Source organism: Orcinus orca, chromosome 16, assembly GCF_937001465.1.
Source record: "Orcinus orca chromosome 16, mOrcOrc1.1, whole genome shotgun sequence".
Taxonomy (NCBI): domain Eukaryota; kingdom Metazoa; phylum Chordata; class Mammalia; order Artiodactyla; family Delphinidae; genus Orcinus; species Orcinus orca.
This window is the reverse complement of record NC_064574.1, coordinates 82,364,295-82,390,292: the sequence shown is the minus strand read 5'-3', so window position 1 is coordinate 82,390,292 and position 25,998 is coordinate 82,364,295. Positions and strand designations below refer to the sequence as shown.

Here is a 25,998-nt window from a genome sequence, read left to right as displayed (position 1 = left end):
CTGACTCTCTGGGGCTCAGTTTCCTTGGCTGTAGAGTGGGCTGATAACAGTAGTAGTAGTAGCAGTTATTATATATATATTTTTAAATTTTTATTTTATATTGGAGTCTAGTTGATTTACAATGTTGTGTTGGTTTCAGGGGTACAGCAAAGTGATCCAGTTATACACATAGCAGTTACTATTTACTGGGTCCTAACCACGGAGCACGTGGCAGAGTACTCTAGGAAGGCACCCTTGTTTCCCCCAAAGGAGACAAGGAAAGCAAGATTCAGAAGAGCAAAATGACTTGTCCAAGGTCACATACTTGCAAGGGTTTGAAGCCAGGCAGCCCCACCTGGGTTATCTTGCAGGGCTGTTGGGAGGATGCGAGAATGTGGGGGAGGGGCCTTGAACCCTCCACTTCTGCTTTCCGCCCAGCAGCAGGGGCCTTCCTTTCCCCCTCCTTGGAGCCCTGGTGTCCCCTGGTGGTCGGTCCCTGCAGCTCCACCTCCATCCTGGCCACACCTGGGACAGGTGGGCCCCTCTGAAAGCCTGAGGACCAACAGCGGGGGAGCCCACCAGGGCGGGTGGAAGCCAGCAAGCTAGGAAGTCAAATCCCAGCCCCGCCGCCTCAGCCCGGCTCTGCAAACTTGTGCAAACTACTTACGCAGGAGAAATCACTGAGTAATTCATTTATGTTTTCTTTTTGTTAATTTCCCTCCTCTGGATTCCCAGAAAAGAGCAGGCGTCTGCGTTCCTCTGCCTCCAGGTCTTTGCATGAGACAATCCCCGCTTCCTGGCTTTTAGGGCGAATGCTGAATGGGAGGGCATTGTTCTGGGCCAGGCCACCAGGGCAGATGGGGGTGGGAGAGGGTGGATGCAGCTCAGCTGTGCTGTGTTCCCAGGAATCAAGTACCGTTGCCTGTTTCGACACAAAAGCACTTCTCCCCAACAACGTAAGCCCCTGTTTAGAACCTAAGGTGGGTGGGCAGGGTTCTGACATCACCTGCTCAGACCTCCTGAAACTTCCATTGAGTTAGCAGCAGCTGTCTCCCAAGCACGTCAAATAAAAATAAATCCGGAGACAGGAAGAGAGATTCTGTTCAAAAGGATCGGCCAGCGGAGACAAGCAATTCAGGTAATCATTATGAGGCAAAGAAAAGGGCTTTGGAGCATCTGCAGCTAGCCTTGTGTTGTCACAGGCAAACGGGGGGAGGGCGGAGACGGGTGGGTCTTTGCAATAAGCCATTTTCCCCAATGCAAAGTGTGGGGCAGGGGTGGGGTCCCTTTAACCTCTGCCGTTTCCCAGGAGCTCAAGGCTCCTGTAAAATCCAGCATTGTCAAGAGTGAGGACACTGTTGTCATTTGTGGGTTGAAGCTGAAGGTAGCAAGGATGTTCATTGTGTCCAAGGTGAAACAGAAGAATAAATAGATCACAGAAAATAACCTTTTTCCTAATAACTGTTAAAAAAACAGTTTTCCTAAAAACTTTCCAGGCAGAAGCGCGTCAGTCGTCCTGGGTAGAGCTTATGTTGATGCTTCTAATGAGGCACTGCTGGGCTAGTTGCTGCTTCTGAGCCCTCGAGCTCAGCATCCTAGAGCATCTCCCGGGGAAGCCTTGTGATTTTCTGCCGGAAGAGCCACATGTGGTCACCAGAGTTCTCATGGTTTTGGTCTGGGCCGGAGTCAGGAAACTTGGCCTCATGCTGGCCACTGGGCAGGTTTCAGGCGTGTTCCGCAGGCAGGACGTGAAGAAGAGGCACCAGCCCCTGACAGCTGGTGGCTCTTTCCGTGGTTTATGGCCGGATGCTGGTCATCTACAGGACGGGAGGCCCCAAGAGGCCGGGTTCGCTTGGTTGGCGGCTGCATCCCAGCATCGGTCATCGTGCACACGTACCAAATGGATGAAGGTGAGCCCTGACAGCAGTGGAGGGGAGGCGGGGGGTCGTGCTTAGACCACATGCGTCGTGGGGAAAGGGTGAATCCATACTATAGGGAATAAGGCTGGAGAGAGAAGTGGGAGCAGCTTCAGGGCGGAGAGTTTGGACTTGGTGTTAAAGGTTGTAGGGAGCCCTTGAGCTTTTTGAGCTGATCCCACCTGTTTGGAGCCAGAAGCCTGCGGCGCCGGTCGACACTCATTGGGAGTCTGGGGGTGTGGTGACCAGCTAGAAACTACAGCCTGAGCTGGACCAGTTGAGTCTAAAGGGGTGGTCGGGCCGTCCATTCCCGGCTCTGCAGCTGGCTTCTAGCACCCCCTGCTGCCCGTTCCTGGAAGCACAGCGGGGCTTCGGGGAAGAAAATGAAAAGAAAGCAATGGCTGCGTCCCCCTGCGAGGTGAGTCGGGACCGCTTGCTGCCGCGGCCCCTACAATCCTAGCTCACCACTGACTCAGACTTTGAAATGTGCCCAGCGTGCCGGGAAAGAAGGGCGTGTGTCCGGGGTCTGCTGGGCCCCTGTGCAGGGCTTGTCGATGCTGCCTGAACGTTCTCTCAATGATTGCCTGGAAAATGCACCCATTCGTTCTTTTTATTTTGTTGGAAAAAAAAAAATACGTTGAAAAAAAAATAGATGAAATTCACATAACATTCAATTGCTCACTTTAAAGTGAGCAATTCAGTAGCATTCAATGCATTCAGAATGTTGTGCAACCACCTCTCCGTAGTTTCCAAACTTTTTTCACTGTCCCCAAGAACACACACTACTCTTTAAACAATCCCTTCGCCTTCCTCCCTCCCCCACCCAACCCCCTGGCAGCCACCAATCTGCTTTCTGTCTCTATGAATTTTCCTGTTCTGGACACTTAATATAAACGTGTGTCGCCTTCGGTGGCTGGCTTCTTTCACTGAGCATGATACTTTCGAGGTCCATCCCTGTTGTAGCAGGGTTAGTACTTCATTCCTTGTTAAGGCTGAATAATACTCCATTGTGTGTATTACCACAATTTGTTCATTCATTCTTCTGTTGATGGATATGTTGGCTCTTTCCATCTTCTGGCTCTTGTGAATAGTGCTGCTATGGACATTCGTGAACAAGTACCCGAGTATCTGTGTTCAGTTCTTTTAGGTGTATACCTAGGAGTGGAATTGCTGGGTCATAGCGTAATTCTGTGTTTAACTTTTTGAGGAACCGCCAAATTGTCTTCCATTTACATTCTCACCAGCAGTGTACGAACGTTCCTATGTCTCCACATCCTTGCCAATACTTAGTATTTTCTGTTTCGCTTTGTGTTTTGTGTTGTCTGTTATAGCCATCCTATTGGGCGTGAAGTGGTATCTAAGGGTGGTTTTGATTTGCATTTCCTGATGACTAATGGTACTGAGCATCTTTTCATGTGTCTATTGGCCATTTGTATGTCTTCTTTGGAGAAATGTCTATTCAAGTCCTTTGCTCATTTTTCATTAAGTGGTTTGTCATATAGTTGTTGAGTTGTAAGAGTTCACTCTTTATACAAATTGTGCAACACAAAGAAACTAGAGCTTGGACACATTAAGTCACTTGCCCAGGGTCTGGGCAAGACCTCAGATCTCCACTTCTTCCACCCACTCCCTACCTTGGCTGCAACTAGATTATTTTTGTGGCTGGAGTTACTGGCTTGTGCTGACCTGTGGACGCCTCAGAAAAGATATCAGGGAAGGAAAAGGTGAGGAAGAACAAAGGGGGTCCCCTCTTCTGAAAGGACTTCCCAAGGCAAGAGTCCTGGGAATGCCTTCTGTCCTGGAAGGGCCAGGATGTTCTGGAAGCTGATTCCCAGGTAGGCTTCTCCAGCTGTCAGTGTGAGCGTGCATAGGCATGTGGCGCGTGCACAGGTGTGTGCGTCTGTGGGTGCCACAGCTGCCAGGACCCACGCTATCCGTGTCCCCTGTATTCTTGTGGTTCCCGCAGCCAGCACTAGAAGGAAACTGCAGAAGCATGGCTGGGTGGGGCTGCCACCTGCTGGTTGCACTGAGCACTGCAGGCCTGTGGGGACCTGGCTCCTGGTCTCCTGGGTCAGATACCCAGGGAAGGATCCTTCCCTCTGGCCCGAAGAAAACAAAGTCTCCTGTCACCCCTGTGCCCCTGAGGATCTCCCCAGAGAACAGCTACAGGGGCCTGATAGCCTTCTTGGTACCATGAGCCCCCCTCCAGTCAGATGAAGCCATCAGAATAATGGTTTTAAAAGCATAATATTAAATAATAGGATTTCAAAGGAAACCAGTTATCAAAATAGCAATTGTAATATATGTGCTTAGTGAAATAAGATCCGAAAGCAAGTCTAAGAGCAACGGTAATTTTGAACACATGATCAGCACAAATGACATTTTGAGAGATGCACAGCTGGAGGGTGATGTGAACATGTTTTTGATTGTTACTGATGGCAAAGTCACAGGAACTGCTGACAACACTGCCATTTGGGGCCACTGTGGTGGAAGGAAATGCCTCGATTGGATTAAAGGTTTGTAACAATAGAGATGTCATTTCTCCCATCCAAGTTCATGAATTCTCTCCATGGATCCCTTGGGGGGTCGGGCACCCCAGGTTAAGAGCCCCTGGCCCGGATCCTGCCTGGTGGCCCCAGTCCCTCCTCAGCCCCTTAGCCAGGTTCCAACCCAGCTTGCTCCTTCGGCCCCTGCTGTACCCTCCACAGCCTGGCTCCCCACTACCCTCTGATCGCCCCCCCCAACACGGAATGAGGCATCATCCTCAGAAGACAGCCAGGGGCTTCCCACTCTGATGATGAACAAGCACCAGAGCTGGTTTCCGGAATGCCATCACACTTTGGGGCAGCTTCAGGTCCTCCGGGCAGGGAAGGACACCCCCAGACAGTGGTCCTTCTCTCCAGGATACAGGTGCAGAGGCCTCAGCATCCTGTCACCTGGACATCACCACATGGCCCAAACCAGGGCTTCCATGCCATTTGTCCTTCTGGACAATCTGGGGAGACACTGAGTCCTTTCCTCAGCATTTTCTTTTTCCTCTCCTAAATCCTAGACATTGCCAGGCCATGCATTTGAATGGGGAGGTGGCATTTCTCCTCCTTTCCTCGATAATATTTAATGAACACCTACTATGTGCCAGACATTATGCTAGGTGCTGGAAATAGAAATATTGGACACAGTAGGCAAAGTCCCTTCATTCCTGGAGTTTTTATTTTATGGAGGGAGGCAGAGTAAATAAACAAATTAGTAAAATTAATAGTATGTTAGCAAATGATCAGTGCTCTTGGGGGTAAGGGACGTAGGGTACGGGAGGTGGGGGGTGTCAGGGTCAGTATCACTGAGCAGGTGACCTTGGAGCAGATGTGAAGGCAAGGAGGGAGCCCCAGGCATGTGTAGGGAAAAGCTCCCGGCAGGGGGAACGGCCCTAGGGAAGCCCTGAGGAGGACCAAGCTGAGGCAAGTGAGGTCAGAGGGCCAGGTCGTGTGGGCCTTGAAAGCCCCTGGAAGGCCCCTGAGCTGGGAGACATGGAAGGGTTTGGGTAGAGGACATGGACTTCGTGTGGGTCTGAGAACATACCTGGGGTGAGATGAGGGGCAGTGGAAGCCAACATAATGGGGATGGCCCCACCAGGGAGCGGGGTGGCAGCGGAAGCAGGGAGAAGTGGTTGGATTCTGGATCTGTTTTGAAGGACTTCCTGTTGGATGGATGCAGAGTCTGAGAGAGCTGCCAGGATAGACATTGCAAAGTGTATTCACTTCCTGGGGCGGCGGAAATCAACACCACAAACTGGGCGGCTTAAAACAACAGAAATCTCTTCCCTCCCGGTTCTGGAGGCCAGAAGTCTGAAATCAAGGTGTTATGGGTTGAATTTTGTCCTTCCAGAATTCATCAGTTGAAGTCCTAACCCCCAGCACTTCGGAATATGGCTGAATTTGGAGATAAGGCCTTTTAAGAGGTAATTAAGTTAAGACGAGGTCATTGGCGTGGGCCTACTCCAATCTGACTGGTGTCCTTATAGGAAGGAGAAATTAGGACACAGACACACACAGAGGGATGACCAGGTGAGGACACAGGGAGAAGATGGCCGTCTACACACCAAGGAGGGAGGCCTCAGAAGGAACCAAACCAACCCTGCCAACACCTTGATCTGTGGCTTCCAGCCTCTGGAACTGTGAGAAAATTTATTTCTGTTGTTTAATTCACCCAGACTGTGATACTTTGTGATGGCAGCAGGAGCATATTAACACACAGCGATCTGCTCCGAGCCTCTTCCAGCTTCTGGGGTGGCCAGCAATCCTTGGCATTCCTTAGTTTGTAGATGCATCTCTCTAACCTCTGGGTCCATCACGTGGCCTGTCTGTGTCTCTTCTCTGTTTGTAAGGACACCAGTCATCGGACTTAGGGCCCACCCTATTCCAGTATGACCTCATCTTAATTTGATCACATCTGTAAAGACTCTATTTCCACATAAGGTCCCATTCACATGTTCTGGGTGGACATGAATTTAGGGGGAGTCACTATTCAACCCAGTATAGGTGAGTTCATGTACATTTCCTTGGACACCCACTTTAATCCTATCAGGCTTAAGCCCTCAGAACCCTTCCAAAACACCCGAGTATGTCCAGGGTGATGGGCTTCTTAAAGGAAAACATGGCTCTTATCAGGTACCGGCAAAAATACATTCAATTGATTCTGCTTCTGACACCCTGTGGTCATGGGAACCCACAGCCTCTCATCAGCAACAATCTGGTCCCTCCTGGAACTGTAGGCTGGTGGGAATAGCGGCCCAGCCCTCCTGCCATCTGGACCTGGGGTGTGGTTGTGGGGCAGGCTAATAGAGAATCATGACAGTGCTTATAAGCATGCTCAGGTGAGATGTAGCTGTGCTGGACAGAGCTGGACACTCGCTGCTACAGGCCTGGAATGGGCCAGTGACCAGGGGCTGGTAAGGAAATACAGTGAGTTCCCTACAGGCTCCTCGCCTGGGCTACAGCTCTGGAAACCTCCTGCAATCCTCCAGAGGAACGTTCCAGACAGCCTAGCAAATCAGTGAGCACTGCCCTGGAAGGTGTCCTTGCCCAGGGTTAGGAGGGAGCCTGGAAGTGCCTGACTCTGCTGCCTGACCCAGCCGACTGCCCAACAGCCTGCGTGCTCCCAAACTTTGCAAGTCAAATACTCTGCTGAACTGTATTGCAGCTGGTGCATCTGTGCTTGGCAAAGTGAGCTTCCCTCTCCAGCTCTCAGGTTTTTGGGGGGTTTTTTTATCCCAAGGGTTCTTTCTACCCAACCTCTTAAATGTGGCTGACAATTTGTTGTTGTTTTTTTTAATTTTTTTTAACTTCTGTGAGACAAACACCTGATTACCCCCATTTTTGCAGAGATGTAGCTGCCTTTACAGCATGAAACTCCACTTTAAATTCTTCTGGGTGAGTTGAGATTTTTTTATCCTGGTTCTCTTGAAGGCATGCGGAGATGGGGAGCTGTGTCTTCTGCCAGCAGGAAGTGGTTCTAAAATGTTTTCTGTCTTTGTCTATTAAGAATACTTTAAAGTAACTCAAGGTTTCATTTGATCCTCTAACCAGTTATCCAGGGCATGAGGGTGCCCTGCTATACCCAGGTTCCTTCCCGCCCTGAACCATGACATAGCTGACCCCTGGGTGGGAGGCCAGAGGAAAGGTGTGTGTGGCAGTGTCCACCCCACATGCCAGCGATGCTGAAGTCCAAGAAAGTTCCCTAAATGACTTTGCTCGTTGAAAGTGGGGCCTCCAGGGTGGCACAGCAGGGGTGGGGCCAGGGTCTATTCACACCTATGTCCAGCTCCTCAAATCTTGGGGCACACCCGCTGGGTGCTGGGTGGTGGGGGCGACAGGAGAGCAGAGGCAATTAAGAAAAAATCCTGAACCACTTATAGAAGAAAAAGAGCTCAGGAAGGGTGTAGACTCAGAGCCTTGCAAGTCGAAGTGAGGTCCTGGGACCGGCAGCAGCAGTAGCATCTGGAATCTTGTTAGAAATGCAGAATCCCAGGGCCCATTCCAGACACCCTGCGTGAAGGTATGTCATTTAACAAGACCTCCGGTGACTCTCATCACATCCAAGTTCAGGAAGCCCTGCTGGAGATGGGAGGTTCTCACACTTGATGCACCAGGGCTGCCCCCTCCCCGGGAGCTGATTCACGTGTGGCATGGGGCCCAGGGATCTGCATTTCCAAGTTCCCAGGTGTGCCCTACATCCCCCTCTGATCAGGAGTCCACCCCAGAGTCTCAGACTTGGCTGCACATTGGAGTCACCTGGGGCGCCCTCAGGAGCCAGATTGTCTGTGATGCAGCCTAAGAGGCAGTTTGAGAACCACTGACCCAAACCACTGACCCAGATCTGAGGTCGTAGCCAGCGGCTCCATCCAGGGCCCTTGCCAGAGAACACGACGGGACGTCCCGCTTCATCCAAGAAATGCTCTTGCTGCTTGCAAGGCCCAAACATCCACGCACGGAAAAGAAAGAGACTCGGGCCACCTGGCATATGCTTGGCTATACTCAGAGCACACAAGCTTTATTCGGCAATAATGGCAGTATTTCATGAGTAGGAGCTGCACGACAGTGGGAACGCTGTTTTCAGCACAAAGTCTGAGAGCAAACGATGACAGCAACGAAGCTCAGCCCCCACGGCCCTGCCTCCCCTCCCCAGGCAGGCCCAGGTTGCTCCCTAATCCTGCACAGTTCGATAGGGGCCTAATCGTGGTCTCCCTCTGCACCCATAACACACTCTCTGCACATCCTCTGCCTCCCCCAGGCTGCTGGGCCAACAAAGAAAGAGGAGTGGGCTGGTCCCCCGCCCCGGGTTCCATCCAGTCCTGCCTCTTCCTTCTCAAGGCCACCCTGGGAGCAGCTGGGGGGGCAAGAACACTGTCCCCTCCCCCTCCGGGTACCCAAGTCCCCGTGGCTTGACTCTTTTTTGGCTGCAAAGCCTTTTCCTCAATGAAAGTTTAACACGGACTCAATAAAAGAAGGTGCTATTTATAAAGCACTTTGCACTCACAAAGCATTAGCCCTGCCCCCACCCAACCCCCAGCAAGCAGAGAGGGAACAGGGTGTCCTTAGAAAGGGACCCAGTAGCCACAGGGACAGCACACAAAGGGAGGAGCCAGGCCCAGGAGCTGTCAGGGCCACGTGGGAAAGGTCAGATTTCATTTTAGTGCTGATTCAGGGTACATCCCAGCAACCACCTAACTGATACAGAGGAAATCATCTGAAATGTCTGTGTGGCGTGTGTGCACGCTTGTCTCTGTATGTATGACCTTTTGTGATGCAGCCTTAAATTATCCATTTGTGACCTTCCTTCCAGCTCTCTGACCTGGGCAGGGCTGCCTGGGAGAGGGGACTGTGAACCCAAGATAGACAGCAAATGTGCCAATAGGGGAGGAATGGACGAGGAGTAGCCAGGCACACTTAGGAGAGAACAAGGACCACGTCTGGTGTTGCAGCCCCACTTGAGGCCTCTTCAAAGCCAAGGAGTGGGACTGACTGAGAGGGGCTTACAACTGTATAGGTGGATGGATGGATGGATGGCTAGCGGGTGTGATGGAGGGGGGCTTGTGGAGGCAGCTGGACTGTAAAAATGGACGGCCGTCCAGGGTGGACAGCCCTGCACGCATGAACCCCTCCTGCTGGGCAGCGTGCACCACCCTGCCCCGCCCTGCCCGAAACTCCCAGTCAGCAGTCAGTTAACGCTGAAACCGGGTCGGGGGCGGGGGGTGCTCACACTGTGTAAGTTTTGACAGACTTGTAGAGGGGCGGCAGCAGCCCGTGGTTCTCGCGGACAACTTCCAGGTACTCGGATGGCGTCTCCAACAGGAAGGGCCCACAGCACATCTGGCAGCAGCACCTGACCCCAGTGGGCGGCTCCGGGTTCTTGTCAGACATGGGGGAAAAGTCAAAATCAGCCACCTATGGTGAACAAAACCCCACTGGTCAATCACCCGCCCGCCCGCTGGGAGTCCCATTAGGTGGCCTTAGGAGCTCAGCTGCCTGGCTAGGTGGCCTGGAGCTCAGCTGCCTGCTGGCAGCGTGCACAGAAACACCCTTCTGGAGCCATGCAGCGCTTCCCTGTGCCTTTGGCTTTTCTGCTCTGTGGGTCTTTCCTGCTTTCGGTTGCCCTCTCCCTTACAAGCTCATGGGCACGGCTGCCAAGCAAAGGGCTAGCATAGAAGGAGGTAAGTCACATTGGCAAGCAGCTAAATCATCCATCGGGCCCCATCTATGGATGCCTCTTGGGCACATTACCCCCAGCCTCAGGGCCTTGCTCTGACATCCAGACCACCTCCAGGCTCCCTGGTCTAGCCCCCACTGCCCTCTCCACATATCCTCTCCTGTCAGGGCCCAGGAGTCCAGCCCCCACCCCACCAAGCACCCACCTCCACCATGTCCTTCTGATGAGCGGCGTTCCGCAGGGTCATGTACATGATGAAGGCCAGCATCATGGTGATGAGTGTGGCACACGGGAAAGCGAAGACAGCAGGCTGGATGCCTGGGAGTGAGACAGGCTAAAGTCACGAGCCTGGGTAGTTGGTGCTGAATACTAGCCTTCAGGAGGAGATGACACAGGGGAGAGAACACAGCCCACCAGAGCTTTTCTCCTCCTCGTGTTCATGCATCCCAACTAGGCAACCCCAACAGGCAAATCCAGGATTTCACAAAAACCAAGCTGGGGTATGTGAGGGTTTTCAAGTTTTACTTGAGAGTGACTTTCAAGGGGTGCAACTAAATTTCCCACCAGAGCGTGGACTGCTCCCAATGAGCAGCATGAGACAGAGTGATGACATACAACTTCCGAGCCTATGCCATGAAAGACCTAGCAGCTTCCTCCTTGGTCTCTCTTGGGTGACTTGCACTGGGGAAGGAAAGCCAAGTTGTGAGGACACCCAAACAGCCCTGTGACCTCTGGCAGCTCTGGGCTCACTCCCTTATCCTGTTACCAAGAAGCAGCATGGCAGAGCAGGAAGAGCCCAGGGGGTCTTGGGTTCGAATCCTGGTTCTGACCAGTGACCTGATGGCAATACTGACCCACAAGGCTGCCACGGGAATGCAACCAGGTGAGGCAGGTGCAAGGCAGGCGATCAGCAAGTGTGGGTTCCTTCTCCCTACTCCCCCACCCTCCTCCTGGTAGAGCCACCGCCATACGCCATGAGGATCTGTCTCTCAAGAAAAGGCGGCATTGATTACCTGTAGTGCTGTCTTTCTCTGCAGAATTCAGAGGGATCCCAGACACTCAGTGCCCAGGAGATGTTGGGGGAGGTGGGGCCCAAGGCCGCCGATGATGCTAACAGGTTCTGCCTGGCCCACAACATCAGCCGGGGCCAGGAGTGGAGAGTGGTGTCTGCTCAGGGTCTCAGAGGGACGGGAAAGACTGGAGGGGGCAGTGACAGCATCTGGTGCACTTACAGGGCCAACCTCAGGGATGAGTGCAGCTGGCGGGGTGTCCCCTTTTGTTCTGTATGGCATGGAACCTGGCCGGGCATCTGAAAGACCATCCCTAGGGTTCTGGGATCCTACTTTCTCCTCTACATAAGAAAGTTCTTTTCTGGGGTCACAGAACAGGCCCCCCCACCCCCGGAAATGAAGGGTAGGACCTGATGCTGTCATCAGCCAATCCTGTGGCTGTAAGCCAGTGGCAGGACCTCATGATGTGTTTGGGAAGGGGTATTCCAGGGGCGATGGTTGGGCACCCTTATGAACGAGAGAGACTGTACCGCACACTTTCTGAGCTGCCTACCCTCCCTGGGAGACTCACAACAGCCCTGTGAGTCCAGCACCGTCACCGTTGGAGATGCCTGTTTTAGTGGCGGCAACAGCGCCGAGATGGAGGTGATGGGGTGGCGGTGATAGCAGTGAAGGAGGGAGGGTTCGTGTTGGGGACCAGTGTGGCAGTGGTTAACGTATGGAGAGACACTGACCACTGTCAGTGGTGGTGGCAACAGGAGAGCTGAAGTTGGGATGATGCTGGGGTAGCACGGGATGGATGGTGTTGGTCCAAATGGTCAGTGCAGGGGCTGGTGGCAGGGGTGTTAACGGCAGTGCTGATGGTGGTAAGGGTGGTCGCAACGGCAGCGCCATCTCTGGCTATTGAAGATGCTAGAAGAACTGTAGCATGTGGTGATGGTGGCAGTGGCGCTGGGCAAGTTAGCCGGCAGTAGCTGAGCTGTCTGTCGTTACTGCTAGTGGTGCTGGTGTGGAGGGTGGTGGTGGTGGCACTGAGGGGTTCTGGTAGTGGGGGCTAGAGCAGTTGTTGGTGGCACTACAGAGTTTCTAGTGCTGTGGGTGGTCAGTCAGTGGCGTTGGTTGGGGACCGTAGGGTTACTGATGATGCTTGTGTTGTTGGGACTGATGTTGATGGCTGTTGGTGGAGCTGGCTGGTGGCAGCACACTGGTGGTGGTGGCAGGGTTGACTGGTTTTTGCTGCCTCTGTAAGAGCAGAGGCGAAGTGTCACTTACTGGAGGGCCAGACCTGGATCTTGTGGTACTGATGCGTCTTGCTGATAATGTTCTCGGCCTGGATGCTGAAGCAGTAGTCCCCAGGATCCCTGAAGATGTGGGTCAGGTTGTAAGCCGTGCTGCCCACTGACACAGGGTGGCATTCCCCTTCCCCCAGCGGGAGGCACTCGGGCTTAAGACGCCAGCACACGTTCAGAGGGGGGCTGCAGGGAAATGGGGGCATTTTTTTAGCAATGGCTCAGCAAGGAGTGTGAGCATACACTAAGTCCAGGAAAGCCCAGGCAGTCATGAACTTCAGTGTCCTTTCCAGGACAGAACACCCAGCTTCCCTGGCCTCCAGGGAACAAAATGGTACATAAGAGATGGCTCGGGACTCTGAGGGGGGTCAGTGAGGCAAACAGGGACATACACAGACTGCTGAAGGAGGCAGAATGAGTGCCCCAGTGACGCACTTGGTGCACTGTGGAAGCACAGGGGACGGAGGAACGTGTTCTTAATGAGGAAGTCAGGGAAGGCTTCCTGGAGGAGGTGGCATTTGAGTAGGCCCTAAAAGGATAAGTCGGCTTTTGACAGGTTTGAAGGGGTGAGGGCATTCCAAACTATCCACCTGCCACAGCACAGGCTCAGAATCTGGAAAATGCAGGTCCATAAAAAGAATTCCAAGTGAGCATTCCTATCTCACACGACCTAGACCAGAGTAAACACACACTCATGCCACTTCAACAATCAGGTCTACCAAGCACAAGTAGTTTCCCCCTCTGCTCTCTAAGTACTGAGCTCTTATCTCCAAAGCCCCCTGAAAGCGTCAGGAGCCACCTCCAGCCCCTTGGCTTGTCTTCCTCCTTCCTTGGCTACTTTGCCCACTCCCAGTCTAGCCTCATTTCCCCCTGACGTGTCCCCTTGTCGGGGGATTGGGTGGGGTTGGTCTTCCCCACTAGAGTCCTTGGAGGGCTGGGCCCTGACCACTATTTTTCTGCAGCCCCGTCCATCCCAGTGGCCCCCGAGAGGGGCTCCCTTGTGGGGAGAACACACCCAGCATCTCCTCATCTCATCACTTACTACAAACTCAGCTTGATGGTGTTCGTGGCAGGAGCTGAGCCAGGCCCTACCCAAGATGGCCTGCTTTCCAGGGGGCTGGAAAGCAGGCCCAAGTCACATACGGGTCTTTTCACAGGAGTGGTCGCTCACCTGCCTCTGCCTTGATGCCCATGTTGCCGACAGCCCCAAAAGGCCACTGCTCCCTCCTCTGGACCCTGAGAATGAAGCCACGCCTGTGACTCTCCCATGGCACAGTCAAGGGTGGCATCATCCCTCCGTGAGCTCCTTAACTTGGGTCCCCTCAGGGATGGAGCAAAAGGTCAGGAGCCTCGGAAGGGGAGTGCGGGCAGGACCACAGGTCATGTGCAGTGTGCTCTGGGCTTCACTCACCTCCCCAGGAAGTTCAAGGTCACTATCATCTTTTGGAAGGTCTGAATTAGGGTAGGCCCCAAGACCTGGATGCCTCGAAGGGTTTCTGAAAGGCAGAGAAGACCTCATTGTATCTGGTGGCTGACGACAGCTGTATCAGGGCTCGTGGAGTCCCGAGGCTGTGTGACCGTCACCCCGTCCTCCTCCTGGCCCTCCCCAAGGGCAGGTCACATGTCACATCCAGGGCATACCCGGGTCCCGCCTCCCTGTCAGCAGCAGATGCTGGAGCCAGCTCAGAGTGAGGGAGCCGGAGGAAGCAAGCAGGGCCCTGGTGAGCAGGACCTGGGGCTGACTTAGGGTACCACCGCCTCCCCGCATCATCTGTTCCGTGTGTGGGGTGGGGGAAGCAGCACCCCATTAGCACGACCAAGAAATCTGCTGCAGCTGCCCCAGCACCCCCTCTTGCCAAAGCCAGGTCTGGCTGTTCCCTCCCTGTGCAGCCGACTGAGGCTGTCCCAGCCCTGACAGGACGGTCCTTGACGGGAGGCAGATGTAGCCGGGAACGAGGAGTATCACAGCAGTGTCTGGGCTCTGCCAGCTGGTGGCCACCTGACCTCCTCCATGGCCTGCAGTGCCCTCTTGGAAGCGGGGAATGACAGACCCACTCAGAGGGCTGCCAGGGGAACAGAAGAGAGGCTGTGCATCCGAGCTCAGCCCAGTGCCCAGTTGGAGCCACCCTGATCTGCAAGTGACCCAGCCCTGGAAGGAGTGGTACCCAGAGCTCCCTGATGGGCCAAATGCTCAACCCACACCAACCCCTGCAGAGACTCACCCTGCAGCTTCAGCGAGGCGGAGAAGTCGCCCGTCTTCTGCAGAACGCCCTTCCCGACGTCCGGTGTTACCTGCTCCCACTCCGCCACAACCTTGACCTTCACAGTGAAGGATCCAACGATGGAATAGTTATAATAGACTGTAGCGTCTTTGGTCACCATCTGGGTGCTATAAGGTGACAGGGAGGAGATGACAGAAGTGACTCACGTGCCCTCTTAGAGTGGTTGTACAGTGACACATTCAGACCAACGCCTTGCAAGCAAAAACATCATCCCAGCATCAGTCTCCAGAGCCAGCCAGGGCATGAGGTCAGCTGTACCTGGTAGAGTGGCTGCTGGTTGTCTTTGTATTTGTAAGTTACAGGTAGGAGAACTCCTAGCAACAGGTGCCTGTCACCTGCCAGGAAGTGCTCTGCACCCCGAGCCAGGAAACTGGGAAAGGCTGTGTGTTAGACAAGGACATCTGGGGAGGGGAGAAGTATGAACTCTGGAGTTAAGACACATCTGGCTTTAAATCTCAGCTCCAGATTTCCTATTTACATAACTCTAAGCCTTACTTTTCTCATCTGAAAAACAGGAAGAGTCATACCTCCATCACGGGTTATGATATAACATATTAAGTGTGTAACATCATGCTTTTTCCCTACAATTACCTGAATCACTTCAAAAGGAATTCTAGGGCTTCCCTGGTGGCACAGCCGTTGGGAGTCCGCCTGCCGATGCAGGGGATGTGGGTTCGTGCCCCGGTCCGGGAGGATCCAACATGCCGCGGAGCGGCTGGGCCTGTGAGCCATGGCCGCTGGGCCTGCGCGTCCGGAGCCTGTGCTCCGCAGTGGGAGAGGCCACGGTGGTGAGAGGCCCACGTACCGCAAAAAAAAAAAAAGGAATTCTAGTAACAATAAAATATTTTTGTTGATTTGTTGATGCTCTTTATATATGAAGTTTATCAAACCTTTACCTATTACTTATCTTCCAAATATTTTCTCCCAGTTTAACCTTTATCCTTTGGTTTGATTTACTTCTTCCATTTCAAATTTTAAATCTGATGATGCCAAATTTAGCATTTTTTCCATTCTAGTTTCTGCCTTTTATTTACAGAAATGCCTTCCCCACTGCCAAACTATCTAATCTCAGGGGATCATCTACATCCCAATCTAGTCCTGGTTCATTATGTTTACTATTTTAAATCTATCTGGAATAGCTTTTGTTAGGGATTAGATTATTTTTCTCCCAAACAGTTAACCAGCTACCCTAGTATCATTTATCAAACAATCTATCCTTATTCACTGGCTGGAAATAACATTGTTATCATACACTACATGTGTATATAAACTTAGGGTTTTTTTCTGCTTTTTCTATTCTGTTCCATTGAGCTGCCTTTTCTTGCTGAAAATTATTTGTAGCTTTCTAAATACGTTTATGTATGTATTTCTAGCCCCTTTCCCCATCACCATTCATCATCATTCTGCTTTTCTGATCATTTCTCTTTCTTCTTACAATATTGAGAAATTCTCTCATCATTTTTCAAGTCTTTTTAAGGTTCTCAGTACAATCTATGATTTTATTCACATAAATCCTACAATTTTAGGCTAAGTTTATTCTGTCCATTTTTATAAATATTATGAAAGATTTTTTCGACTGCCATTATATGGAGAAGCTAAGAATCTTTGTTTTGTAACCAGCCACATTATTAAAATCTTTTTAGTTCTAAGATTTTTCAGTTGAGTCTTTTGTGTTTTCCAGGTAAACAGTACTGTCATCTGTGTACAATGACTTTTGTCTCCTCCTTTACATTTATATTTCATTTACTTTTCTTATTTTATTTCATTGCCTAGTCAAAAATGTTCAATTGCAATAGAAATAGTGAATAGGGAATTCCCTGGTGGTCCAGTGGTTGGGACTCTGCACTTTCACTGCCAAGGGCCTGGGTTCGACCCCTGATCGGGGAACTAAGATCCTGCAGGCTGCAGCGCAACCAAAGAAAAAAACAAAAGAGAAAGAAATAGTGAATATAACTTTCTTTAACGTGAAAATAAATGCCCCTAATAAATATGGAGGCTGTGCCCTGGTTTGAGACAAATATTCTTTATGTTATAAAACCATATATATACATATATATAAATGTATATGTGTATTTGTATACATGTATGTATGTATGTATGTATATACGTTATGTGTATATGTGACGTATATGTATATATGTATGTGCACATATGCGTAAAACTGTGTATTTATACACAAAATTTAGATGAACTGTAAAATCTTTGTCATGTTCCAAAAATTATTCTTATTGGGATTTTTATTGGGTTTGCATTAAACTTAAAGAATTACTGGGGGGAAACGGACATCTTTACAATATTAAGACTCACCATCCCGGACGTGGTGTTCATACCCATTTACTCAAATCTTTTCTACTTCTGCAGGTGGGAGAGGGATGGATTGGGAGTTTGGGATTAGCAGATGCAAACTATTATATATATGATGGATAAACAACAAGGTCCTACTGTATAGCACAGGGAACTATATTCAATATCCTGTGATAAACCATAATGGAAAAGAATATGAAAAAGAATATATAGGGCTTCCCTGGTGGCGCAGTGGTTGAGAGTCCGCCTGCCGATGCAGGGGACGTGGGTTCGTGCCCCGGTCTGGGAGGATCCCACATGCCGCGGAGCAGCTGGGCCCGTGAGCCATGGCCACTGAGCCTGCGCGTCCGGAGCCTGTGCTCCGCAATGGGAGAGGCCACAGCAGTGAGAGGCCCGCGTACCAAAAAAAAAAAAAAAAAGAATATATATATGTACATAGCTGAATCACTTTGCTGTACAGCAGAAATTAACACAACATCGTAAATTAACTATATACTTCAATGAAACAAATTAAAAAAACAAATCTTTGCTACTTCTCAGTAGCTCTGTAGCTTTCTTCACGCAGGATCTTGCCCATTTCCAGATATGCCTGACCGGCCCCTACTTCCCGACCTGCCTCCCGCAATTGGCTTGTCTGGAGAGGAGGTGTAAGGAGAATGAAGCTGGAACACCTGAATTCTACCATGTGAGTATAACAGCGTGTGTCATTGGCTGGCCAGGTCCCTCCAGAGTCAAACAGAGAAAAATATACCTACCTTGACCAGCCTTAAAGGGCTGTTTTGGCCACCAATGACCCCTCTACTAGGTTGCAGGCACCTTGAAGGCAGGTCCCATTACTGGCTCACACTGGTCCCTGTGGACCCCGAGCTTGGCACAGAGCAGGTGTACAAGGCATGTTTGGAGTGAGAGAGAGTGAAAAGGTGAAGATGGGAGAGTACAGAGCACCCCGCCTGGGACGACAGGGCCACCAGCCATGAGCCAAGACTTTGGGGCATCAAGGGGGATAAGGACATACCCGTCTCCGAAGTCCCAGCTGTAGAGAAACGAGGCGGTCTTGAAGAAGTTGCTGGGGTCGTGGAGGAGGAAGGAAACTTTAAGGACTGTCTTGGTGAGGTAGGAGCTGGGCCAGGGCAGGGAGGTGTTCTGGGTGACAACGAGGTTCCCCACGAGGAACTCTGGGACAGAGACCACGGGAGGGTGAGTCCACTGAAGTGGAGGAGGGCAGAGCCACATGCCAGTTGGCAGGGCAGCCTCTCCCCCACCCGACCTCCTGGCTGTCACAGCCAGGTGGTGGCAAGAGGGGACCCGGCAGGTCACCGAACACAGAGGCATATGCCCCCTCCGTGGACGCTGGTGAAGACTCCCTTCATGTGTTACATGCATAGCTCTGCTCCTGAACCCCTTTCAGCAAGACCCTGAACTTTCTGGCACAAAAGATGCCCAGGACCAGAAGGAAATGCACAGGCTTTGAAAGCAGCTCTTGGGAAATATTTCAAAGTATTAGATGAGCCTAGAAAAAATGAGCAGTTCTACTGACCGCAGGTCCACACCCCATGTGCTGGGCTGGGTGAGGAACACCATTCCATGCTGCCTCCTCTAAAAAAAAAAAATTAAAAGGCTGATTTTTTAAGCAGAAAGTGAGGTGTGCTCAATAAAGCTCATTTGGAAATTGCTGCAAAGTGGAATGAAAAGAAAAGAAACTGCTTATCACGCAAACACAAGCATTGTTGATGTTTTGAAGAATTGCAAAGTATACGTGTGTACATATTTAAGGTATACACATATTAAACACAGTTGATCAAATTGGTTATAGAATTTTGTTTTGATTTTTTACATTTTACAACCGTGAGTACTCCCCCAGGCTACAACAAACTCTTTGTAAAGGTCATTATTATTCATTATACAAATTGTGTCAGTATACTTAGCCAGTCCCCTTATGGTTGCATACTTAGCTTGTTTCTATTTTCTTCTGTTATTATAAAAACTGTGATGAACATCTTCGTGCATAAACCATTACCCAAATGGAGGTTTATTTCCTGAAGATAAGTTCTTTAATAGACTGTAAACTCCAAGAAAGCAGGGACTTCTTGGAAACAGAGAGAAGGGAGGGGAGGGAGGGAGGGAGGAAGGAAGGGAGGAGAAGGGGGAGAGAGAGAGAGAAAGAGAGGAGAGAGGGAGAGAGAGCGAGAGAGAAGGAGAAAGAAGAGGCCAAAGACTAAAATAATTTATAACCATTGATACATATGTATCAGCTGCTCTCCAAAAGGTTGTATTAATTTACACTCGAGTAGCGATATGTACTTTAAGTGTCCATTTCAGCACAACCCTGCCAGCAGTGCATATTACCGTTTTCTGATCCTTTGTTAACTGACAGCAGCGAAGGAACCATGGGTCTAATCTGCATTTATGTGATTACCAGCCAGGAGTCTGAAGACAAATGAAGTAGGAAAGGTCCTCACCTGTAATGGGGAGGACGAGGACGCTCCTGGCCACAGGCTGGCACATCCCGCAGTCAGCGGCGGTGACCCAGACGGAGACCGGGAAGTCCCCGGGCACGTTCCCCACGACGCGGATGGTGGAGCTGAAAGCCTCATCTGTCTTCCCCGTGAGCAGCAATGGGGTGTGAATCCAGCGGAAGCGGTAAAGGCGGGTGCTGGCGGGCAGGACCAGGCTGCCATTGTCATCGGCCACCAGGCTGGCCGTGATGGTCACCTCTGCCCCCGTGGTGGCAGGGCCATCGGGGGTGAGGTGAAGTTCATACACGCCTAGGAACCCAGAAACGAAGACCGCGTTTCACGAAGGGGCGTGGCCAGGAAACCCACCGCCACCCTCTGGGCCGGCTTCTGTGAGTCTCTTTTACAGGTGGAGAAATTGGGGCCCAGGCAGGTCAAGTGACCCGCCCAAGGGTCATACGATTAGTTCATTGCCCAGCTGGGATTCAAACCCAGGCCCAACTGACTCCAAATCCCACGCCCTTTCCCGTGTCTCCAGTTTGTTTTATTTTTTCATGCCAGCCAAGCAGGGCCTTACAGAGCATGTGTATGCTGACCTGGCCCGGCTTCCTGGCCGTGAAAATGATGGCCAGTGCATGTCACAGGAGGAGCCACCGCAGCTGATGCCAAGAAATGCCCCCCATCGCCCACTCTTTTGGACTAACCTTTACATGTGAAACAAAATTCCAGCTGGAAACACAAAGCTGAGTCTGGACCCTGATAAGGCCTAATACCTTGATGGTGGTAGGCCAGCCTTGTGAGGAAGGGCCCCTGTGATCCAAGCCAAGCCCCCTTCTCTTTGGTCTCAGTTTGTAAATCTGTAAGGTGAGAGTTTCTAGAGCTGAGCTGTCCAATATGGTAGCCACGTATGGCTCCTTAAGCGTCAATTAAAGTGAAACAAACTTAAAACCCACTTTCTCGGTTGCGCTGGCGCATTTCAAGGGCCAGCCACGTGTAGCCAAGGGTCACCACAGTGGACACTGTGGATACAGATCTTCATTATCACGGAAAGTTCCACTGGACTACACTGCTCTAGGGAACCTCCAGGATTCCTGCAGGGGCCAACGCTGGAGCTCTGTGATTCCAGCTGGGTCAACTCCTTGGGGAACCTGAACTGAAATACTGGGGATGCAGCTCTTACAGGGAACCCAGGAATTAGTTTTCTAGGTTGCAAGCAGAGAATAGGGCCTGGAGCACATGGAATGGAGACCAAATAAGAGGCCTTTTCAATAACACTCCCCATCTGACCAACACATTGAAGGTAAGACTAACTGTAATCTGAAAATAGAGAAAGGTATAAAATTTAAAAAAATTTTTTAATAATTAGTAACAACCACTTACTATATTGGGTCATTTCCTACTATTCTTTTAAATGTTGCTTACTCTGAGATTATATATTCCATTGCTGTTGCTGTTTTTTCAATTCTGTATCATAGGCATTTTCCTAAGTCATTATTCTTCACCTGCTTTAGATAGCTGCAGATTTTATCACACTCAGAAGGTAAGATTTTAAAAATCAGATTTGTTTCCATCATAAAAGTAATACATATGCATAAAGAATAGTAGAAGTGTCCTATTACCCTACCCCCCAAACACAACAGCTGCTATCATATTGCTGTCCTCCAGCTCTTTTTCATGCACAGAAGTTTTAAATTTAGTCAGAATCAGCCTCTGCACACAATTTTGAATTACTTTATTTCTACCTGACAATACATCAGAAGGATGTATGTGGCACTAATGTGTCTGCAGTGGCACTAATGTGAACTTCACTATTTGCATGATAATCCCTCAAGCAGGCATATCTTAATTCCCAGAACCCTTCACTCTTGTCAATAGCACTACTGCACGTCTTAGTAACTATTTTCCTGTGATCTGTAATTTTCTTTTTCAGGTGAGAATTCTGAAGGGCCTGAGGTTAGAGAATGTCTAACAGTGCACACCTGGGCAGAAGAGGTGATGCAGAAGGAAGGGAGGAGGGCCCACAAGCCCCCCTCTGCTCATTTTACTCCCTCCCACCCCACTTCCCGGCAACATACACCCCCTCCCTTGGCTTCCAGTACCTCCTAAATGCTGATGGAACCCAGTAACACAGACTTCATTTCTACTGAGCAATAATACAATGGCTACTAACCACATGCAATTAAATTTAAATTAATCAAAGTTAATCACTTCAATGTATAATACTAAAATTCCAGTCCCTCCATTGCACTAGAGCCACAATTCAAGCGCTCAACAGCCATAGCTCTCCCGGATAGCACAGATATAGATCATCTCCTCCATCATCTAAAATTGTGTTGGCCACTGATGCTCTAGACCCCCTGGATTTCTCCCCTCCCAAACCTACCATTCTCTTCACCTATCATTCTCTGCCGGGTCAGAGGACCAGCTGTCCCAAGAATCAACCCCCGGGCCTCTGCCACTAATTCTCCCTCTCCATTACTACCAGCATTGCTTAAGGTAGCACTCAGCCCCATCCGGATGGATTACCGATACATCCTGAATGTGACCCTTGGCCTCCAGTCCTGCCCTAATTCCAGCCACCCCAACAAGCAGCTTCCTGCACAGTTAATCTGATCATGGGCCAGCCTCGGGGTGGAGGGAGACCACATTCACATTTTAGTACATCCATGCTGTAGCTTTAACCCTTTAACACCTGCAGTTCCCCCCAACATGCTCTGTCCTTCCTAGCCTCAGGGCCTTTGCACACACTGTCCCCACTGCTCTTCTTCACCTGTCTGGATATAACCTCTTCCAGGAAGCCCTCCCTGACACCCCCCCACCCCACCTCCTCGGCACTCTCCCAACAGCCTGAGCACACAGTTGTCACAATCTTGGGTTGGGATAAATGTTTCCTTATCTCCCCCACTGCACTGCAAGCTCCTTGAGGGCAGGGCAGGGGTCATCCCCATCTCCCCCAAGCCTAGCCAGGTGCTTGGCACATAGTAGGGTTTCAACACTATGCTGTGGAGAGGCACCTGGAGAGAAGGGTGTGGCAGAGGGACCAGGCCACATGGCACTGCCCCAGGAAACTCTTCACCCAAGCGCTATGGACTGAGCCCCAACCCGCAGCTGCTGGGGGGACCCAGAAGTACAGGATGTGCTCCCTGCTCTTAGGGGGCTCACGAGAGACCTGCTGGACTCAGCAAAACCGGGAGGTGAGCGAGTGTGTCCTCAACTGCACCCCATTTGCCTTGCGGCGATGTTGCCCGCCCCCACTGGGGACTCTGGCTCCAGCCTGTCCGCTCACCCACGTTACACGTTCCCTGTTGTGAATCCCTTTCCTTGGGGCCGTATTTTGGATTATAAAGTCATTTGGGCTAGCATTGCAAAAGGGACCTGCAGCACCTTAATCCCAAAGAGAGAATTCCAGACACGTAAGTTTCTCCAAGAAAACACGGTATGTATTTTACACTGAAGGACCTGAGTCCCCAGAGGTCCCCAGGGACTAATGCTACTGCCGGGGACCACACAGCAATCTGCATTGCCCTAGGCTGAGTCCCTCTGGCTGGGAGGCAGTCTTTGGCCAGGCTGCTGCAGAAAGAGGTGCTTAGAGGAGAGGCCATCTCCTCCCTTCCCTCTCTTGCTCCTGCCCACACCCCCCAGGAGAGGAGCGTGGGCCACAGTGAGGCTGGCAGGTGGCAGGGACATTCAGCTGCATGCTAATGGCCATCCAGCGTCTGCAGCAAGACAGGCGCATGTCAGCACGACGCAGATCCGTTGCCAGGGGAACAGAATCAGGAGGGCAGCCAGCTCAGCCAGGAGGCGGGATGGGGTGGGGGTGGGGAGGGGCTGTGGCTACAGCCAATGTTGCAGCAGACACTGGCCCAGCTCCTGGGAGCGCCCCCCATCCCGACCTGTCCACACACCAGAGGCTCCAAGGGCACTTTTCTCAGGCTTGTTTTTAAAAAGCAGGTATTTCACAGCCCCCGGGGGGTGATGCTGCCCCTCGTCCTCAGGGCCTAGAAAGCGTCCAGAACATCCAGGCTGAAATGGACTGGGAAGGCTTTGCCACCTGTGGCTGAAGGAACCAAGCCCAGGTTTGGTTACCTACCCATTCAAATCCATCTTTCCAAGTTTGGGAGCCCAGATGACATGGCCTTGGAGTACAGAGCAGCCCAGTCAGGGGCTTAGGGGCGCCATAGGTGCCCCAGTGACCACACAGGTGCCCCAGTGACCCAGAGCTGAAAGGGCCAAAGCAAAAAGTGAAGTGACAGCAGCCACAAAGTTTGACCCGTGGAAGAATGTCCACCAGCAGGCTCCCTGGGCTTCCACCTGCAGCATGCATTCTCCCTGACCACACAGCCTGTAGGGCCCCAGAACAGTCTAGAAAAGGGCTACATCAGCCTTTTCTCACTGCACAGGTACACAGCCCAAAACACTTCCCAAGGTACCTCTGAAGTCTGGACAACACAACCTGGAATTAATGAACGGTCCAGGACACGGACTTCTGACTTCAACCCCTGGTGTAGGAAGCATGTCGTGCAGGCTGACCCAGACCCGGCAAGGGTGGAAAGGGCTTCTGAATCTCTCTTTTCCCCCTGTGAGTTTTCCCCAACCCCATTCCCAGCTATTTGGACTGTATCATGGGTGCAATAGGCCAGGTTGGGAACCACACATGACTTCCAAAGAATTAACCCTCTACACCGTTTTTTTTTTGGCAATTTAGGCCGCGTTGATAATTTCTGGACACATGTAAACCTAATGGACAAGAGACCCCATTTCCAGGGGCAAGCAGATGCTCCTGACCAAGCCAATTCCCACAAAATTCCCTTAATTCATCCTTAAGATGCAGGTTTTTTATTTTACCTTGTGGCTTTTATTTCACAAGTTTGCATTAGATCTCTTCTTCTGTCTACCATTCTTTTAAGGTGTAGGGGGGGTCATGAAAATATTGGATAATATTTAACACCCACCCAAGAGCTGCCCACATCCCAACTGTCCCCTTAAAACTCTCCACCCTGGGTCCTTTCTTGTCGCCAAAATGGGGCAGAAAAGTAGGGGTTGGCCTTCGGGCGTTGAGGAGGTGGGGATGTTAGAAGCACGATCCGGGGGACACCGGGTAGGACCCAGCGGAACCAGCTCCGGGTCCATTTTGGAAATCACTCCCAGAGAGGAAATGGCAGACCGGCCTCCTGGGCGCTAAAATCGCATACTCCCCGAAGTCAACACAAGCAGGGTAGAAAGCCTTTCTGGATAAGGCCACATTTTAAGGCAAAAACGCTGCTCCGCGGGCAAACCTGGCAGCGCTCCCTGGGGGCTGTGGCGAGAAGACCGACCCCGAGCATTCCCAGACTCCCTTCAGCGTCCTCCCCCACCTCCAGCGGCTGCGAGGTTTCCAAACATCGGGATGGATGCGCCGGCCACCGCGCGGTCCCTAAGGCAAGGCCGATCTGGAGGTGGCAGCAGGAACGAGGGCGCGGGGAGCCCCCTCAAGTGCCGGTGACTTCAGGGGAGAGGGGAGAAGGGACAGAGGAGAGGGTTGCGCGGCGCCCGGCAGGCCGTGCTCCGCTCCGCAGCTCGCGGCCTGCGGGGAGGTGGGAGGTGCGCGCAGGGCGCACGGCGCCACCTCCGCAGCCCCAGCTCCCGGCGAGGCCGCCCGCCCGGAACCGCCCCGAGGCCCCGGGCGCGCTGCGGCTCGGGGAGGGCGAGCGGCCGGCTCGCGCAGCGCCTTACCTGCAGCCACCCTAGCCGGGGCCAAGGGCAGGAGGCAGGCCAGCCAGAGGATGCGGCCGAGGCGCGGCCAGAGGGCCGGGGCCATGGCGGCGCTGGGAGCTGCTGGAGCGTGGAGGGCACGCGGCTCGATTCGGCTGCGGCGGCTGCAGCTCGTGGGTCGCACGGCACGGGCTGTGCGGGGAGGTACGGGCGCGGCGCCGGCTCGTCCTCTCCTCGGATCGCTGTGTCTCTGCGCGCCGCCGCCGGCCACAGCCCGCCGCGCCGACCCCGACCCACGTCAGCCGCGCCGCGCCCCCTCCCCGCACCCTCCCTCACTCCGCCGCACGCCGCCTCTCCCCACGATCCTCCACTCTCCCCACGATCCTCCCCTCTCCTCCCCGGTCTCCGCTTCTCCAATCTGCTGCCCCTCCCTCCCTTCCCTCGCCGCGCCCCTCCTCTCCCCTCGACCCCTCCCTTCCCCTCCCCTCCCCGGTCACCGTTCCTCCACTCTGCGCCCCCTCCCCTCCCTGCGTCTGTGCCCGCGTCCGCCGGCTCTGACTCAGCGTCCCTAGAGGAGCGTGCACCAGTGTGAAGCCCAGAGCAGGCCCCTTTGGGCTCTTTCTCCAGGTGGCGTCTCCCCTCATGACGCACACGACTTGGAGATGCGGCTCTTCATTCAAGAAAAGTGTAGCATCTACTGTGTGCAAGGCGCTGGGCAGTGGGCCTAGGAACGTCTTGTGTCCCTCCGGAGGGAAGGGCTTGGGTGCAGGTGCCCAGGTGCAGGCGCTGGGACTGATGCCATTCCTCAGTTTACCCTCTCTGCACCTGCTGTAAAGTGGGGTTTGTGGTCATACCTGGGCCCACAGCGACAA

The 25,998-nt window shown here is 52.2% G+C and overlaps 1 protein-coding gene and 1 long non-coding RNA gene across 4 annotated transcripts; one reads left to right on the top strand and one right to left on the bottom strand.

The window, feature by feature from the left end:
- The first annotated feature begins 1,663 nt into the window (after positions 1 to 1,663).
- On the top strand, positions 1,664 to 19,539 carry LOC117200956 (uncharacterized). Its single transcript, XR_004482796.2, has 3 exons — positions 1,664 to 1,889; positions 17,566 to 17,667; positions 19,402 to 19,539. It is a non-coding gene; the product is annotated as an uncharacterized LOC117200956 (long non-coding RNA).
- TMEM130 (transmembrane protein 130) lies at positions 8,413 to 25,403 on the bottom strand. 3 transcript variants are annotated; one of them, XM_004268921.3, is made up of 8 exons: positions 25,148 to 25,403; positions 19,442 to 19,747; positions 17,998 to 18,157; positions 14,619 to 14,785; positions 13,808 to 13,892; positions 12,380 to 12,582; positions 10,303 to 10,415; positions 8,413 to 9,835 (listed from the first exon to the last, which is right to left on the bottom strand). In XM_004268921.3, the coding sequence occupies exons 1-8, from the start codon at positions 25,230 to 25,232 to the stop codon at positions 9,647 to 9,649; spliced, it is 1,308 nt and encodes a 435-aa protein (XP_004268969.1). In that variant the 5' UTR covers positions 25,233 to 25,403; the 3' UTR covers positions 8,413 to 9,646. The 3 variants fall into 3 exon arrangements, with proteins under 3 accessions (XP_004268969.1, XP_004268970.1, XP_049555244.1); XM_004268922.3 differs by having other exon boundaries at positions 8,413 to 9,799; positions 25,148 to 25,398; XM_049699287.1 differs by lacking the exon at positions 25,148 to 25,403 and adding an exon at positions 24,790 to 24,832.
- Between the last annotated feature and the right edge of the window lie 595 nt (positions 25,404 to 25,998).